The sequence below is a fragment of the Triticum aestivum genome, chromosome 7A (genome assembly GCF_018294505.1).
Source record: "Triticum aestivum cultivar Chinese Spring chromosome 7A, IWGSC CS RefSeq v2.1, whole genome shotgun sequence".
NCBI lineage: Eukaryota > Viridiplantae > Streptophyta > Magnoliopsida > Poales > Poaceae > Triticum > Triticum aestivum.
Window position 1 is genome coordinate 706,806,222 of NC_057812.1, and position 15,301 is coordinate 706,821,522.

At 46.6% G+C, this 15,301-nt stretch overlaps 1 protein-coding gene across 1 annotated transcript; it reads left to right on the plus strand.

Annotated features, from left to right (window-relative positions):
* The first annotated feature begins 11,976 nt into the window (after nt 1–11,976).
* Nucleotides 11,977–14,157, plus strand: LOC123149535 (amino acid transporter AVT6E). The gene has a single exon (XM_044569214.1). It carries the CDS (start codon nt 12,432–12,434, stop codon nt 13,890–13,892), a length of 1,461 nt encoding a protein of 486 aa, XP_044425149.1. The 5' UTR covers nt 11,977–12,431; the 3' UTR covers nt 13,893–14,157.
* Nucleotides 14,158–15,301: the final 1,144 nt, after the last annotated feature.

Here is a 15,301-nt window from a genome sequence, read left to right on the forward strand (position 1 = left end):
TACCTGTGAACAGAGTATAGTTGCGAGGAATTTGGAGAGGTCATATGTGTTCTCAGAGGGTTTTTCAAAAGAACAAGTTTGAGGAATTTGACCCGATGAGTCTTGAAGAATTTCACTAAGCGTTCTTTGTCTTAGGTTCCAGAGTTGTATAGATCGAAGATCCACACAATTGAGGAATCTTGAAGAAAAATGATGCTTAGAGAAACGAATCAAGAACAGATGACTTGTGAGGTGTTTAGTGTGTGAACTATGAAGAAAAACACCTTTGAAGATTTTGAAGATAATCATTCGAATCAACGAGGGTAGTAAAAGTAACTTTTAATTACCCTGGACGAAGAACACGACGAACTGGAGTGAGGAGATGTGAAGTTCGTCTGTGCAGATCTTCCACGCCCTAACTTGGCGGAGGAAGACGGCTACGGCGGCGGCGGAGTGAAGATTTCCGCGGTCGGCGCGAGTACGTCGGCGACGAGGTCGAGGCAGTGAAGCTCTTCCTCACCGGCGGCGATGAAGTAGCGGCGGCGCTAGGGTTTGAGAAGCTCGAGCTGGAGAGAGAGGTCGAGCGGAGTAAAAGAAGTGAGGAAGGGAAGGAGGGGTATTTATAGCCACGGTGAAAAACTGCTCGCCCGAAGAAATTGGACGAACGTGCCCCTGACCCTTCTCATTCGCATGACATGTGTCACCCACGTACTGAGAGGTGGAGATCGTGTGCGATCGTGGGTGAGTGGATAAGTATATCGTGGGATGCGGAACGGTTTGAGCGGCAAAGCCGAAAATTTTGATAAGATAGGTTTTAAAGTTCCGTTCGCAATTTCTTCAGCTGACAAGGACACAGTGAAGATTTTGAACGAGTTTCAAATAGAACGCACATGAAGAATTTGTGAATAGATTGGGTTGAGTATAGCATAGAGGGGAAGGGTCCGATCACATTCACTTAGCAGAAAAACCAACTTGAAGAATTAGCAATAAGTGAATGCTGTAGAGGACATAAACTCATATATATATATATATATATATATATATATATATATATATATATATATATCAATGAAGAAAAACGACGGAAGCAGTGAAGACAATGCAAAGTTGAAGAATATGAATAATTGAGGAATTTCAACTTTTGGTGGTGGCGTGACCCACCGTATAAGAATGATGATTTCAGACGCCGCGTACAATTATCGTAGGGTTCTGAGAATCAAATTCTTCGTTAATTTCTTCACACTAAGAGTGTTATTCTTCATTGATTGAAGAAAAACGTTTCTTCATGTGTTGCACATCTAAGTCATCAATTTTGCATAAGTGTTAGGATGAGTGTCCTTTTCAAAGAACATTCGAAGATTCTAGGATATTTAGCTCACACTGCAACTTGCTAAATCTCTTCTCATCCAAGGGCTTTGTGAAGATATCGGCTAGCTGTTCTTCAGTCTTCACATGCTCAATAGAAATGTCGCCCTTCAACACATGATCACGAAGAAAATGATGACGAATCTGAATGTGCTTTGTCTTCGAGTGCTGAACTGGGTTGTGAGCAATCTTGATGGCACTCTCATTGTCACAGAAGAGAGGCACATTCTTCATGTTGACGCCGTAGTCCTTGAGAGTTTGCTTCATCCATAGCAATTGGGCACAGCAAGAACCAGCGGCAATGTACTCAGCTTCAGCAGTAGATAGTGATACGCAGTTCTGTTTCTTCGAGGACCAACAGACCAAAGATCGTCCGAGGAAATGACATGTACCAGATGTTGACTTGCGGTCCACACGATCACCAGCATAGTCAGAGTCAGAATATCCAATGAGATCAAAAGCCGAGCCCTTGGGGTACCATAATCCAAGTGTTGGTGTGTGAGCTAGATATCGAAGAATATGCTTCACAGCCTTATGGTGTGATTCCTTCGGTGTAGCTTGAAATCGGGCACACATGCAAACACTAAGCATTATATCTGGCCTAGATGCACATAAGTACAATAAAGAACCAATCATGGAGCGGTATACCTTATGATCGAAGTCAATACCATTTTCATCAGTGCACAGATGGCCATTTGTGGGCATAGGAATTTTGACGCCTTTGCAATCTTGCATGCCGAATTTCCTCAGTACATCCTTGAGGTATTTCTCCTGAGATATGAATATGCCATTGCGTTGTTGACGAATTTGAAGACCTAAGAAGAATTTCAACTCTCCCATCATAGACATTTGATATTCTTCACTCATCATATAGGCAAATTCATCACTATAACGTTGGTCAGTACAGCCAAAGATAATATCATCAACATATATTTGGCACACAAACAATTCACCATCATAAGATTTAGTGAAAAGAGTAGGGTCGAGTGAACCGGGTTTGAAGCCTTTCGTCATGAGGAATTCCTTCAAAGTATCATACCACGCCCGTGGGGCCTGCTTGAGGCCATAGAGGGCCTTGTTGAGTCTGAAGACTTTGTCAGGATTCTTTGGATCTTCAAAACCTGGGGGTTGAGCAACATATACTTCTTCCTCAAGCTTACCATTGAGGAATGCACTTTTCACATCCATTTGATATAAAGTGATATCATGATGGTTAGCATAAGCAAGTAATATGCGAATAGCCTCAAGTCTAGCAACAGGTGCAAAAGTTTCATCGAAATCAATTCCTTCAACCTGTGTGTAGCCTTGAGCTACAAGCCGTGCCTTATTCCTCACCACAAGGCCATTTTCATCTTGCTTGTTGCGGTAGATCCACTTTGTGCCGATGATATTGTGCTTGCGAGGATCTGGACGTTTGACCAGTTCCCAGACATTGTTGAGCTCGAACTGATGTAATTCTTCTTGCATGGCCTGAATCCACTCAGGCTCCAGAAATGCTTCATCTACCTTAGTGGGCTCTGTAATAGAGACAAAAGCATAGTGCCCACAAAAGTTAGACAAATGTGAAGCTTTTGAGCGTGTGAGAGGACCTGGCGCTTTGATGTCATTGATGATCTTTTCAACTTGCACTTCTTTTGCAATGCGAGGATGAGCTGGTTGCCGTTGAAGAATTTGATCAGCGTTTTCTTCAGCACCATTTTCTTCAGCATTTTCTTCAGGTGCATTAGCTCGACGTTCTTCATGTTCTGGAATGAATTCTTCAGCAGATTCTTCAGTAGGAATGACATCCTCAGTAGCCTTGAACTTGATAGTTTCCTCAGGTGCTGGTTCATCTATCACAGTAGGTAGGTGCTCTCTTTGCGAGCCATTAGTTTCATCGAACCGCACATCTACAGTTTCAACAACCTTGTGAAGAACGTTGTTGAAGACTCTGTAGGTGTGCGAGTCCTTTCCGTAACCAAGCATAAAACCTTCATGTGCTTTCGGTGCAAATTTTGAGTTGTGATGAGGATCTCTAATCCAACATTTAGCACCGAAGACTTTGAAATAACTTACATTGGGTTTCTTATCAGTGAGGAGTTCATAGGCAGTCTTCTTGAAGAATTTGTGAAGATATACTCTGTTGATGATGTGGCACGCAGTATCAATTGCCTCAGTCCAGAAACGACGAGGCGTTTTGTATTCATCAAGCATAGTGCGAGCCATCTCAGCAAGAGTCCTGTTCTTGCGCTCCACGACGCCGTTCTGCTGAGGAGTATAAGGAGCAGATAACTCATGAGTAATACCAAGTTCATCAAGATAGTCATCGAGACCAGAATTCTTGAACTCAGTGCCATTGTCACTTCTGATGTGCTTGATCTTCACACCAAAGTTGGTTGAAGCCCTCGAGGAAAATCGTTTGAAGACTTCCTGCACTTCATGTTTGTAAGTAACAAGGTGTACCCATGTGTAGCGAGAATAATCATCAACAATAACAAAGCCATATTGAGATGCTTCATTTGAAATAGCAGAATAATGATTAGGACCAAAGAGATCCATGTGAAGCAATTCAAATGGGCGAGTGGTGGTCATGATAGTCTTCGCTGGATGCTTGGCCTTGGTCATCTTCCCAGCTTCACAGGCTCCGCATAGGTGATCCTTGAGGAATTTGACATTCTCGATGCCAATGACATGCTTCTTCTTCGCAAGCGTGTGCAAATTCCTCATGCCTGCATGACCAAGTCGTCGATGCCAGAGCCAGCCTTCTGAAGCTTTTGCAAGTAAGCACACGGCTGGTTGTGGTCCTGTAGAGAAATCAACAATATACAGGTCTCCTCTCCTAAAGCCTTCGAAGACTTTGGAATTGTCAGCTTCCATAACCACAACACAACGGTACTTGCCAAAGACAACAACCATATCAAGATCACAAAGCATTGAGACAGACATAAGGTTGTATCCTAAGGACTCAACAAGCATGACTTTGTCCATGTGTCGATCCTTTGTGATCGCAACCTTACCTAGACCCAATACCTGACTTTTGCCTTTGTCAGCAAAGATGATATGCTTCAGATGCGACGGAGATAATGGAGCATCCATCAATAGATTCTTGTCACCAGTCATGTGGTTTGTACATCCACTATCGAGGACCCACTCAGTGGCTTTGGGTTGATCATCCTGCAGATGAATTAGTGCAGCTTACAAACTCATATACTTCATCAGTGAAGAATATGACATCAATTCATCAGATCAATTTCATCAAGCAAAAGAACAGATAAAGCAATATGAGGACGTGAGAAATGAAAGTTCATTTCTTCATGATTAGCCTGCGTCCTATCAGGCATACTCAGGTCTCCAGCAAATTCTTCAGACGATTACGTACGTCTGGAGACCTGACCCTGCAGAAGAGATTAGTTCTTTTTCTTCACCACCCACATCTGAAGGGGTGGCAAAGAGTTCATCATTCTGCGAGCTCCATACGAGAAGGATGGCATAGAAGCCAGTCCATTTCGTTTCACATAAGAGGGGTTAGAATAAGCATAAGAGTAAGCAGAGAAATTCTTCGAGGACTTATGGACATAATAATTTGAAGAATAATGCACATATCCATAATCCTTAGATCTTCCCTGCGAAACAGACGGGTTAGCACGATGATGTTCATATGAGGACTTTGATCCTTTTGAGGAATATGATCCATGTGAGGAGTTTGTCCGTATGAGGACTTGGATCCATATGAAGAATTTGGTCCATATGAAGAATTTGATCTGGGGTTCCTATTCTTCACAGGTGGCGTCATGATGACATTCACCTGAAGATTTTCAAGGCATCTTTTGGGAACCCAGATTTTCTTCATAGGGGGACCGTTCCTGCAGTTAGTGCCAACATATCTAGCAAATACTTCACCATTCTGATTTTTGAACAGTTTATAGTTGGAGTCAAATGACTCATCATCAGAATGAGGAGATTCACATGCAAATCCAGATAAGTTAGATGGATCAACTGGAGGTCCCTTTGCAGCAACCCATGTAGTTTTGGGGTACTGCTCAGTCTTCCAATATGTACCATCAGCATTGAGTTTCCTCTCAAAGGCAATACCCTCTTTCCTAGGGTTCCTGTTGAGGATCTGCTTTTTAAGCACATCACAAAGAGCCTGATGCCCTTTGAGGCTTTTGTACATGCCTGTCATGTACAATTCCTTCAACCCTGCATCGTCAGTGATACTAGCAATGTCCTCAGATGAGGAATTAGTGATAGCAGAGGCATGTGAAGAATTTGAAACATTAGCAGCATTTGAACATTCAGGTGAAGAATTAGCAGATTCACGTTCAATGCACCTCAAGCATGGAGGAACAAATTCTTCCTGAGAAGCGCTGATATGTTGAGCAAGTAATGAATCACGCTCCTTCTGAAGATCTTCATAACTCACTCTTAGCTTTTCAAGATCTTGCTTTCTTTGAAAAATTCATAAGAAAGCTTCTCATGATCGGATAAGAGAGTGTTATGATGACTTTGAAGATTGTCAAACCTAGTCTGAAATCTCTGAAGATTTTCAGTCAAGGCTTTAGTGCGATCCATTTCTTCACCCAACATATCATCACTTTTGTCTAGCATGTTTTGAACCTTTTCTAAAGCCCTTTGTTGTTTTACAGCAATCTTAGCAAGTTTAGAATAGCTGGGCTTAAGATTTTCATCAGATTCATTCTCACTTGATTCAGATGAGGTATATTTGAGTACCTTGGCACCCTTTGCCATGAAGCAATAGGTGGGAGCGTAGTCATCATCCCCTTCATCAGCTTTGTTGGTGAGGTTATTTTCTTCAGTGTTGAAGATAGACTTGCTGACGAATGCAGTAGCGAGAGCTAGGCTCGCCACTCCGGATTCGGACTCCTCAGATGACTCCTCTTCCTCATTTTCTTCAGATTCAGCCTCAGAGTCCATTTCCTTGCCAATGAATGCCCTGGCCTTCTTGGAGCTGCTCTTCTTGTGATATGAAGGCCTTGAGGATTTTGATGATGAGGATTTTGTGGATTTCTTCTTTTTCTTCGCATCATCAGAACTGTAATCCTTGTATTTCTTCTTCTTTGATTCCTTTTCCCATTGAGGACAATCTTGAATGTAATGTCCAGGCTTCTTGCATTTGTGGCAGAGCCTCCTCTTGTAGTCACTGGATGAGGAATCACTGCTCCTTGAGGGTCTTCCAAGGCGACCACGTCTTGAGAACTTTTGGAACTTCTTCACAAGCAGAGCCAGATCATGGCTTAGTTCTTCAGGATCACCAAGGCTGCTACCAGAGTCTTCATCTTCGGACTCAGATACTGCCTTGGCCTTCAGTGCACGTGTTCTGCCATAGCTTGAACCATAGAGATCTCTCTTTTCAGCAAGTTGGAACTCATGAGTATTTAGCCTTTCGAGAATATCAGCGGGATCAAGTGACTTGTAATCAGCACGTTCTTGTATCATCAATGCCAGAGTGTCAAATGAGGAATCAAGCGATCTCAGCAATTTCTTCACCACCTCATGGTCGGTGATGTCAGTGGCACCAAGTGCTTGAAGCTCATTTGAGATGTCAGTGAGGCGATCGAAGGTTTGTTGAACATTTTCATTGTCGAGTCTTTTGAAGCGGTTGAAGAGATTGCGAAGAACATCAACTCGAGAGTCACGCTGAGTTGAGACTCCTTCATTCACTTTGGACAACCTGTCCCAGATAAGCTTCGCTGTCTCCAAAGCACTCACTCTGCCATACTGTCCTTTGCTCAGATGGCCACATATGATATTCTTCGCTTGAGAGTCGAGTTGCTTGAATCTCTTCACATCAGCAGCATTCAGAGAAGGTGTGACTGAGGGAACACCATTTTCCACAACATACCAGAGATCGTTATCAATTGCTTCAAGATGCATTCGCATCTTATTCTTCCAGTAGGGGTAGTCCGTCCCATCGAAGGTAGGACACCCAGCAGAGACCTTGATCATACCTGCGGTCAACATAACTAAAACTCCAGGCGGTTAAATCAAAATCACACAGAACAAGGGAGTACCTTGCTCTGATACCAATTGAAAGTGCGTTATATCGACTAGAGGGGGGTAAATAGGCGATTTTTATGAAATTCTTCACTAAGGAATTTGCCGGTGAGGAAATTCCTTAGTGAAGAACTACTAGCGGCGGAATGAGTACTCAAAAGTAAACATAACAGAATACAAGCATAGTCTTCATGATGAAATGAAGACAGGCATAGAGTACAGAAGCGTAAGCACAGTATAGCACAGGATGAAGACAAACAGGCTGAAGAAATTGAACTGAGGAAATTGAGAAAGTCTTCAGTCAAAGTCTTCAAACACAGATATGAACAAGCACACAACACAGTTATGAGGAAATGGAAGAGTTGAGGAAATAGAACCAGTAAGCTTGGTGAAGACAATGATTTGGTAGACCAGTTCCAACTGCTGTCTCAGTTGTACGTCTGGTTGGAGCGGCTGAGTATTTAAACTCGAGGACACACAGTCCCAGACACCCAGTCCTGAACATGCAGCTCAGAACACCTAGTCCTCACCGGATTCTCCTTGAACTAAGGTCACACAAACCTCGTCCAATCACTCGTGGTAAGTCTTCAGGCGACTTCCAAACCTTCACAAACTTGGTCACTCGGCGATCCACAATTCCTCTTGGATGCTCTAGACCATGACGCCTAACCGTCTGGAAGAAGCACAATCTTCAAAGGTAACAAGCGTCGGATCCACGCAGGATCAATCTCTTCAGTGATGCTCAATCACTTGGGGTTTGTAGGTGTTTGGGTTTTGGGTTTTTCCTCACTTGATGATTTTCGCTCAAAGTCCTCGGAGGATGGGTTGCTCTCAAATGACAAGTGTCAGTTTCTCTCGGAGCAGCCAACCAACTAGTGGTTGTAGGGGGCGGCTATTTATAGCCTAGGGAGCAGCCCGACATGATAAGACATAAATGCCCTTCAATGATATGACCGTTAGGTGGATAGATATTTTGGGACAGCTGGCGCATAGCACAGCAACGGTCGGAATTTTGAGTAGCAAAATCCTCAGGGCTATCATGTTCCTCACTGTGTAGGCAATCCGCACTGGCGAATTCCTAACTCCTCAGTCAGGACAAATTCCTCAGAGACCAGAAGAACTTCGTCTCTGTCACTGAAGAAATTGACTGAACTGTATGAGATTTCCAATGGCTTCACTCGAAGGGATTGGTAGGTGTAGGATTTTGAGTTGAGCATCACATGGAAATTTTCCTTAGTATTTCCTCGACCCCCTTTAACAGTACGGTGTTTCCTATGACTCAAGAAAGAGAAAATGAAACTACGAAAACAAAAGTCTTCACGCTTCATGTTCCTCGAACGAATACCAAGTCTTCAAGGTCACACCAATTTCTTCACTTTCAAAGTCTTCAGAAAGTCTTCAGTGATCCAAAGTCTTCAGTCGAAGAACTTCATTTTTAGGGGTCGACTTTCTCTGTAAATATCAAGCTCCTCATAGACTTATAGACCTGTGTACACTCACAAATGCATTAGTCCCTTAACCTATAAGTCTTCAATACACCAAAATCACTAAGGGGCACTAGATGCACTTACACTCATGGATCGGCGGTGCACCGACGACAAGGAGCAGCGGGCGCCGGCTGCGAGTGTGACGACAATGACAGCGCAGGCGCGTTCTTCCCGCGGCCGAGGAGCACCTGTGGCGGCGGCCCAGATCGCGGGCCTCGTCCGCGGGCCAGCAGACCTGGAGGGCGTATGCAGGCGGGCATGGTGGGCCCGACGGCGCCGGCTTAGGCACCGCAGTGGTGTCGTGGCCGGTCAGGTGGCATCGGCCTGGATCCATCGTCCAGTCCCCGGTAGAGATGGCGGCGATCCGTGCACGAGATGCTTGATGGAGGTCCTTTGAGCAGATCCGGATGAAAACTTGCTTTCGGCTTACTGCCAAAGCCGGCGGTGGCGGCGCTATTTTGCGACATTCCCTTCTTGAAGGCATCACTGAGGAGAGTTTCAAGGTCACTGTCTGCTACCTCCAAGGGAAACCCTAGATTAGTAGATCAGGAGACGGCGGCGTTCTTATGCCGTTTCCCCCTTGGGGCGTCGTTCTTGGAGGTGTGCACGGTCTCGAGGGACCAGTGGACCGCATCTTTGATGGAGCGGTGCTTCATCCTACACATTAATGGCGACAGATCTCGACGGCGTGGCGCAGTGTAGATTCGGTGTCCGATGTGCGAGGATGGACTCGCGCATGAGGACGACGTTGTCTGGCGTCATGGTGGCGTCGATGGCAGAGAGATCTGACACGGTAGATGCAACAGTATAACTCTGAAGATGGATTAGTGACAGGTGGTTGCGGCGGCCTCATACCTGGCAGGCATCCTGGTTGAGGAGTGTGCCGGACAGGTGGGTGTCCCATACCCGGCAGGCGTCCTGATTGGGATCTCAGGTCTTAGATGTTAGGTTTAGCTGCGAGGTCTGTTTGGTATTAGGCCTAGACTATCAGCATCCCTACATCAACTAGATAGGAATAGCGACAGATGTTGCCTAGACAGTGGCTTTAGTCTTACTGTTGTACGATTTTGTAAGGTCTTATATGAATAATTAATAAAGTAGTTGCATGCATCGTCCAGATGCAGAGGCCAGGGGTCCTCCTCCATTTAAAAAAAATGAAATTCACATGAAATATGTCCAGCACATTTTCCTTCTATAAACGGTTGAAGCAAATGCTAGTAGTGTCAAAAGCTTTGCCACTGAACCCCAAATAATGGAGTAAAATGGATGAATACACACTCGAAAATATGTCTATATATATTTGTACGTAGTTCGTATCGAAATCTCTAAAAAGACATATATTTAGGAACGAAGGGAGTACATATCATCAGTCAGGCTGTGATATAGTACTATGATTTAAAGGAAGCATTCGGGCAAATGTTTATACAAGATTATGCAGCGATCTTGTGAGGCCGTGCTTGTAAACAACTTTTATTCACATGGTAGAGAGATTCCCCTGAAGTGAAGAATCATCTTGTGAGCAACGGTGGTCTCTGACCATTCTCTTGACAGCTTCACCTTTGGATGCAAAGCCCAAGAACATAGCATGTGGTTCAGAGCTTAGATAATATAGTAGTAGTAAAAGACATCAACGAGGGGACGGGAGGTCCTAATGCGGCTATCATTCAAGAGATCGCGGCACATAGATCTTCTTATTTGTCTTGCTCTTTTATTCACGAGCGTAGGAATTTTAATTTTGAGGCCCATAATCTCGTCAAGTTTGCTTGTAAGTTCGGTTTGGATAGACATGTATGGTTAGGAAACCCTCATGACCTGCACCTTGTACCCATGAACATTGTTATCAATCAATAAAAGTGAGCGAGATTTCTTAAAAAAGAAAGATAATATAGTAGTGGAGTAAATCTCGAAAAGCTGCACCCATGTTACATAGCAGTGATGAAGAAAGGCCATGGTGGGTTGCAACCTTCGCTCAACTTAGCCAAACAAAGCGAAATGATTAATACTCCCTCTGTAAAAAATACAAGAGCGTTTAGTTATGAAGGGTACAATACCCCTCCTGACCATAATATAGGACGTTTTTTGCATCGTTACACTATTTATTATTTTCAGTTGTTTCGGAAGGGAACTTGGAAGCTTCGAGCTGCGCTTGGTCAACCAAAAATCGTTCAGTGACACTGATCAGCATAGTTTATTTCCTGGTCAGATCATACCGAACATGATAAGATCATATGTGTACAGTACGTGTAGACTACTTCGCCTCCGCTACCTCGTCCACTAGCACGTACGCGTAGCCCTTTACGTCCTCTTGATAGGTAGCCCAGGAATTGTTTTTCCTACAGCCAATAAACAAATTAAAGTGCTCTATGCGACAGTATGCCACCGTACATGAAGAACAACATTGAATTCACGCGGAAGTTCTATGCCGTCCGTGGGTGTCTTTTTCTTCTTGGGGGCGTAGGCGCCGGTGGCTGCTGTTCCTCTCCTTGGAGGGGGAAGATGTCGTCTTCGGTCGATGCCAATGGCGACGGTGCTCATGGCCAGTGGTGTCGCTCCCCTCCTTAGGCGTCGCCATCTCCCTGTCCCTCGCATTGGTGTTTCGTTGTTGTCTTCGGATGAAAGGTTAGGTTCGGTTTCAAACTGGGGATGGGGTGTTCTCGACGTTGTTCTTCTTGGGGGTATTGTGTATGAAGACATGGAGTGGAGGTCATGTGTTGTGATCCTTTGGTGCTCGTTACTGTCCCAGGTTGAGCTTCAGGGGTGCTACGTATGTTGTCGTTGGTGCAACCAAGACGATGCCTTTCTCGAGACCGACCAAGTCTCGTCTTGTGGAGTTTACCAAAAAGATCAGACCGTGAAATAAATTTCGAGGAGTTTGTTTTGTGCTAAAGTTTCCTGACAAGGTGGAAATAGTGAGGAAGGCCAGGGAAGGAGGCAGCAGCCACCACGCGGGCCCCACCCGTCGGTGACCGGCGGACAATCGGATCGGGAGAGATGTGCTCGGCCGGCGCTTCCCACGTGCCTTCCCGAGAAGAGAATGCCTCTACGTCTACGGTCTCCCTCCTACCCGCGTGCTACAGTAGCGGCACACGGGCCTACTGCCCCCACCTGCCAGTGAGGTCGAATCCGCACGTGGTTGGTGCGCCCAACTTTACGCCTGGCAAACTCTTTCCTTCCCTGAAGAAAGGGAAGAAGAAGAGGGCTCAGATCTCTTCCCTCCAATCCATCCATCAACCCACCCCCAGCGATCCGTCTACCTCGCCAGGATCCTCGTCGACGTCGATCCCTGCTCCGGAAGAGCACGCGGGTCTTCTCCGCCCCGCTTCTTCCCCCGCCCAGCCAAATCTCGCCGGGAAGAACCGAGATTTGCCCCGGCGGCGGCGGGCGGCATTCGCCAATGCGGGCCTGTTTCCCGTGAGGCATCTCCGGCTGGGACGGCGGGGGTCGGGATCTTCCTTCCGATCGTGCGCGGTCCGGTGTTCCTGGAGGAGCGCTAGATTGGGCGTGGATCTCCATTTTCCCCCTAATCTCGGCGTCGGCGGACGGAAGGATTTCTTTGCCGCCGCCTTCCAATCCGTCGATCCGCCTCGGGCGGGCGCGCCGGGGACCATGGTGAACTCCAACTACTCCGCGCTACCGCTGACCTCCACGGCCATCGAGCTGCAGTCCGCCCAGCCGCCTCCGCCGCCCAAATCTGGTGCCTCCGCCAAGCTCACCAAGCAGGACTCGTTCCTCGGCGAGGTCGAGGACGACGATGCCGCCACCCCCGGCGAGCACGACGAGCTACCGCTCATCGGCGACGACGGCCCGGCGGGTCCCCCTGAAGGCTCGGGCGTCTCCGGCGCGGTGTTCAACCTCGCGACCTCCATCATCGGGGCGGGCATCATGGCGCTGCCGGCGACCATGAAGGTGCTCGGCGTGGCCGTCGGCCTCGTCTCCATCCTCGTCATGGGGGTGCTCTCCGAGGTCACCATCGAGCTGCTCGTCCGGTTCGCGGTGCGCTGCCGCGCGCTCTCCTACGGGGAGCTCGTGCACCGGGCCCTCGGCCGCCCCGCCAGCGTCGTCGCGCAGCTCTGCATCGTCGTCAACAACGCCGGCATCCTCGTCGTCTACCTCATCATCATCGGGGACGTCATGTCCGGGTCCCTCAAGCACATGGGCGTCATGGACCAGCTCGTCGGCCAGGGCGAGTGGGACAACCGCAGGCTGCTCATCCTGTTTGTCCTTGTGGTGTTCCTCGCCCCGCTGTGCGCGCTCGAGAAGATTGACTCGCTGAGCCTGTCGTCTGCCGCGTCGGTCGGGCTCGCCGTTGTTTTTGTGGCCGTCTCGTGCATGATCGCGGCGGTGAAGCTAGTTGAGGGCAAGCTCGCCGCGCCGAGGATGGGGCCTGATTTCAGCTCGAAGGCGGCAATTCTGGACCTGCTGGTGGTGATACCCATCATGACCAACGCCTACATCTGCCATTTCAATGTGCAGCCCATCTACAACGAGCTCAAGGAGAAGACGCCTCAGAACATGTACAATATCAGCCGGATCTCCACCGTGCTCTGCGTAGTCGTGTACTCCCTGACCGCCATCTCCGGGTACCTCCTGTTCGGCGACGACACCGAGTCCGATGTCCTCACCAACTTCGACAAGGACCTTGGGATCAAGTTCAGCACGGTGCTCAACTACATTGTGAGGATCGGGTACATCGTCCACCTGGTCCTCGTCTTCCCGGTGGTCCACTTCTCACTGAGGCAGACGGTGGACTCGCTGGTCTTCGGTGAGCTCGCGCCCCACAGCAGGAAGAGGATGCTCTCCCTGACGGTGGTGCTGCTGGCCCTCATCTACCTCGGCTCGACCATGATACCCAACATCTGGATGGCCTTCAAGTTCACCGGCGCGACGACGGGGCTGGCATTGGGTTTCATGTTCCCGGCCCTCGTGGCGCTGAGGCTGGACAAGGAAGGGGAGTGCCTGGGCCGCGGAGAGAGGCTCCTGTCGGTCGGAATGCTGGGGCTGGCCATCGTCGTCAGCGTCGTCGGGGTTGTCGGAAACGTGTACAGCCTGAGGAGCAAGTCTGAGTGAGTGATGGATCATCAAGAAGAGCTATATTTGTAGGGCTTATTATACACAGGCTGAATTACCACTGCCAGAATACACTAGTTAGCAGGTACACCAGTTCCAGCTGAGCTGCTGAGCAAAGCTCATACTACACATTTTGTTCACCTACAGGCTAAAGAGTTGTTTCATGGGTGCTGGCTGATATGTTGTTGGTGGGCATTCTTGTACTTTTGGACCAGATTCTTTGATGTATTTTTTGTTCTTCTGCTTATTCTTAGATATATACATATACATGTGTATCCTGGGTCTACTTTCTGATCGAGGCAGCGAACCAACCCTGGTTTTTTCTACTGAGGTTGTTGTGTGCCTATGGTATGATGAAAGCTGCATTCAGAAAATCTACCTTGTTAATGAATTTTGCATTCAGAAAACCTATCTCTGTGCATTATGTGATGAATGTTGTTCGGAGAATGTATCTTTGTCATTCTCGTCTGACTCTGGATATTCTTGCAGTATCTTTTCATGGCTATCTATATTCTCGCTGAAACAGTTATACAGGCAGATTTGAGAAAGAGTTTACTCTGATACATATGTTTATGTGCTTCACCTATTTACACATCATTTCTCCAAGTGGGGACTAGAATTAAAGTTTTCTAATTTGAGAACCTTTGCACCAGATTCTTTGATGTACTTTTTGCTACTTGTTCTTGTTAGATATGTATGCATGTCTATCATGTGTCTACTTTCTGATTGAGGCAGCTAATCAACCCGGGTTTTGTACCGAGGTTAATTGTCTGCCTATGATATGATGAGAGCTGCACTCATAAATTCTACTCCTTACCTTGTTAATTTTGTGGCCCTGAAAATACATCTATGTCCATGATATGATGAATGTTGAGTTCAGAGAATGCAATCTTTCTCATTCTCATCTGCTGGAGCTTGTCATTTCAACTCTGGGTATTCTATCTTTCTTTTTAGAATAACAGGGATGGCTACCCGGCTCCATTGCAAGAAAGATGCCTGCATAGTCAGGTACAGCACACAAACAGTTCCTCCAGCTTACAACCAATGTTCAAAAGGAAAAGCAGAAAAAAGAACAACTGCAAGATGAAGACTATCCTGGAACACCCTCCAGCCAGATAATATAGCACATAACTCATCAAACTACCAGATAACATAGCTTCAAGTGTGGACACTAGGCTATTCTTGCAGCATTTTTTCATGACTATCTATATTCTTGCAGCATTTTTTCATGTACTTGTAGATATCATTTTCCAGCATCCAATAGTCATCATTCTACAAGCGGTAGTAGTTGGGACCTTAATCCTAGGCTTGGAATCCATTTGTTTTTCAGGACTTCTCAATCTCGAAATAAATCTTATTATAAACAAAAGGGTGATAAGTTCTTCGATAGCGCACGCGAAAGTGGACCT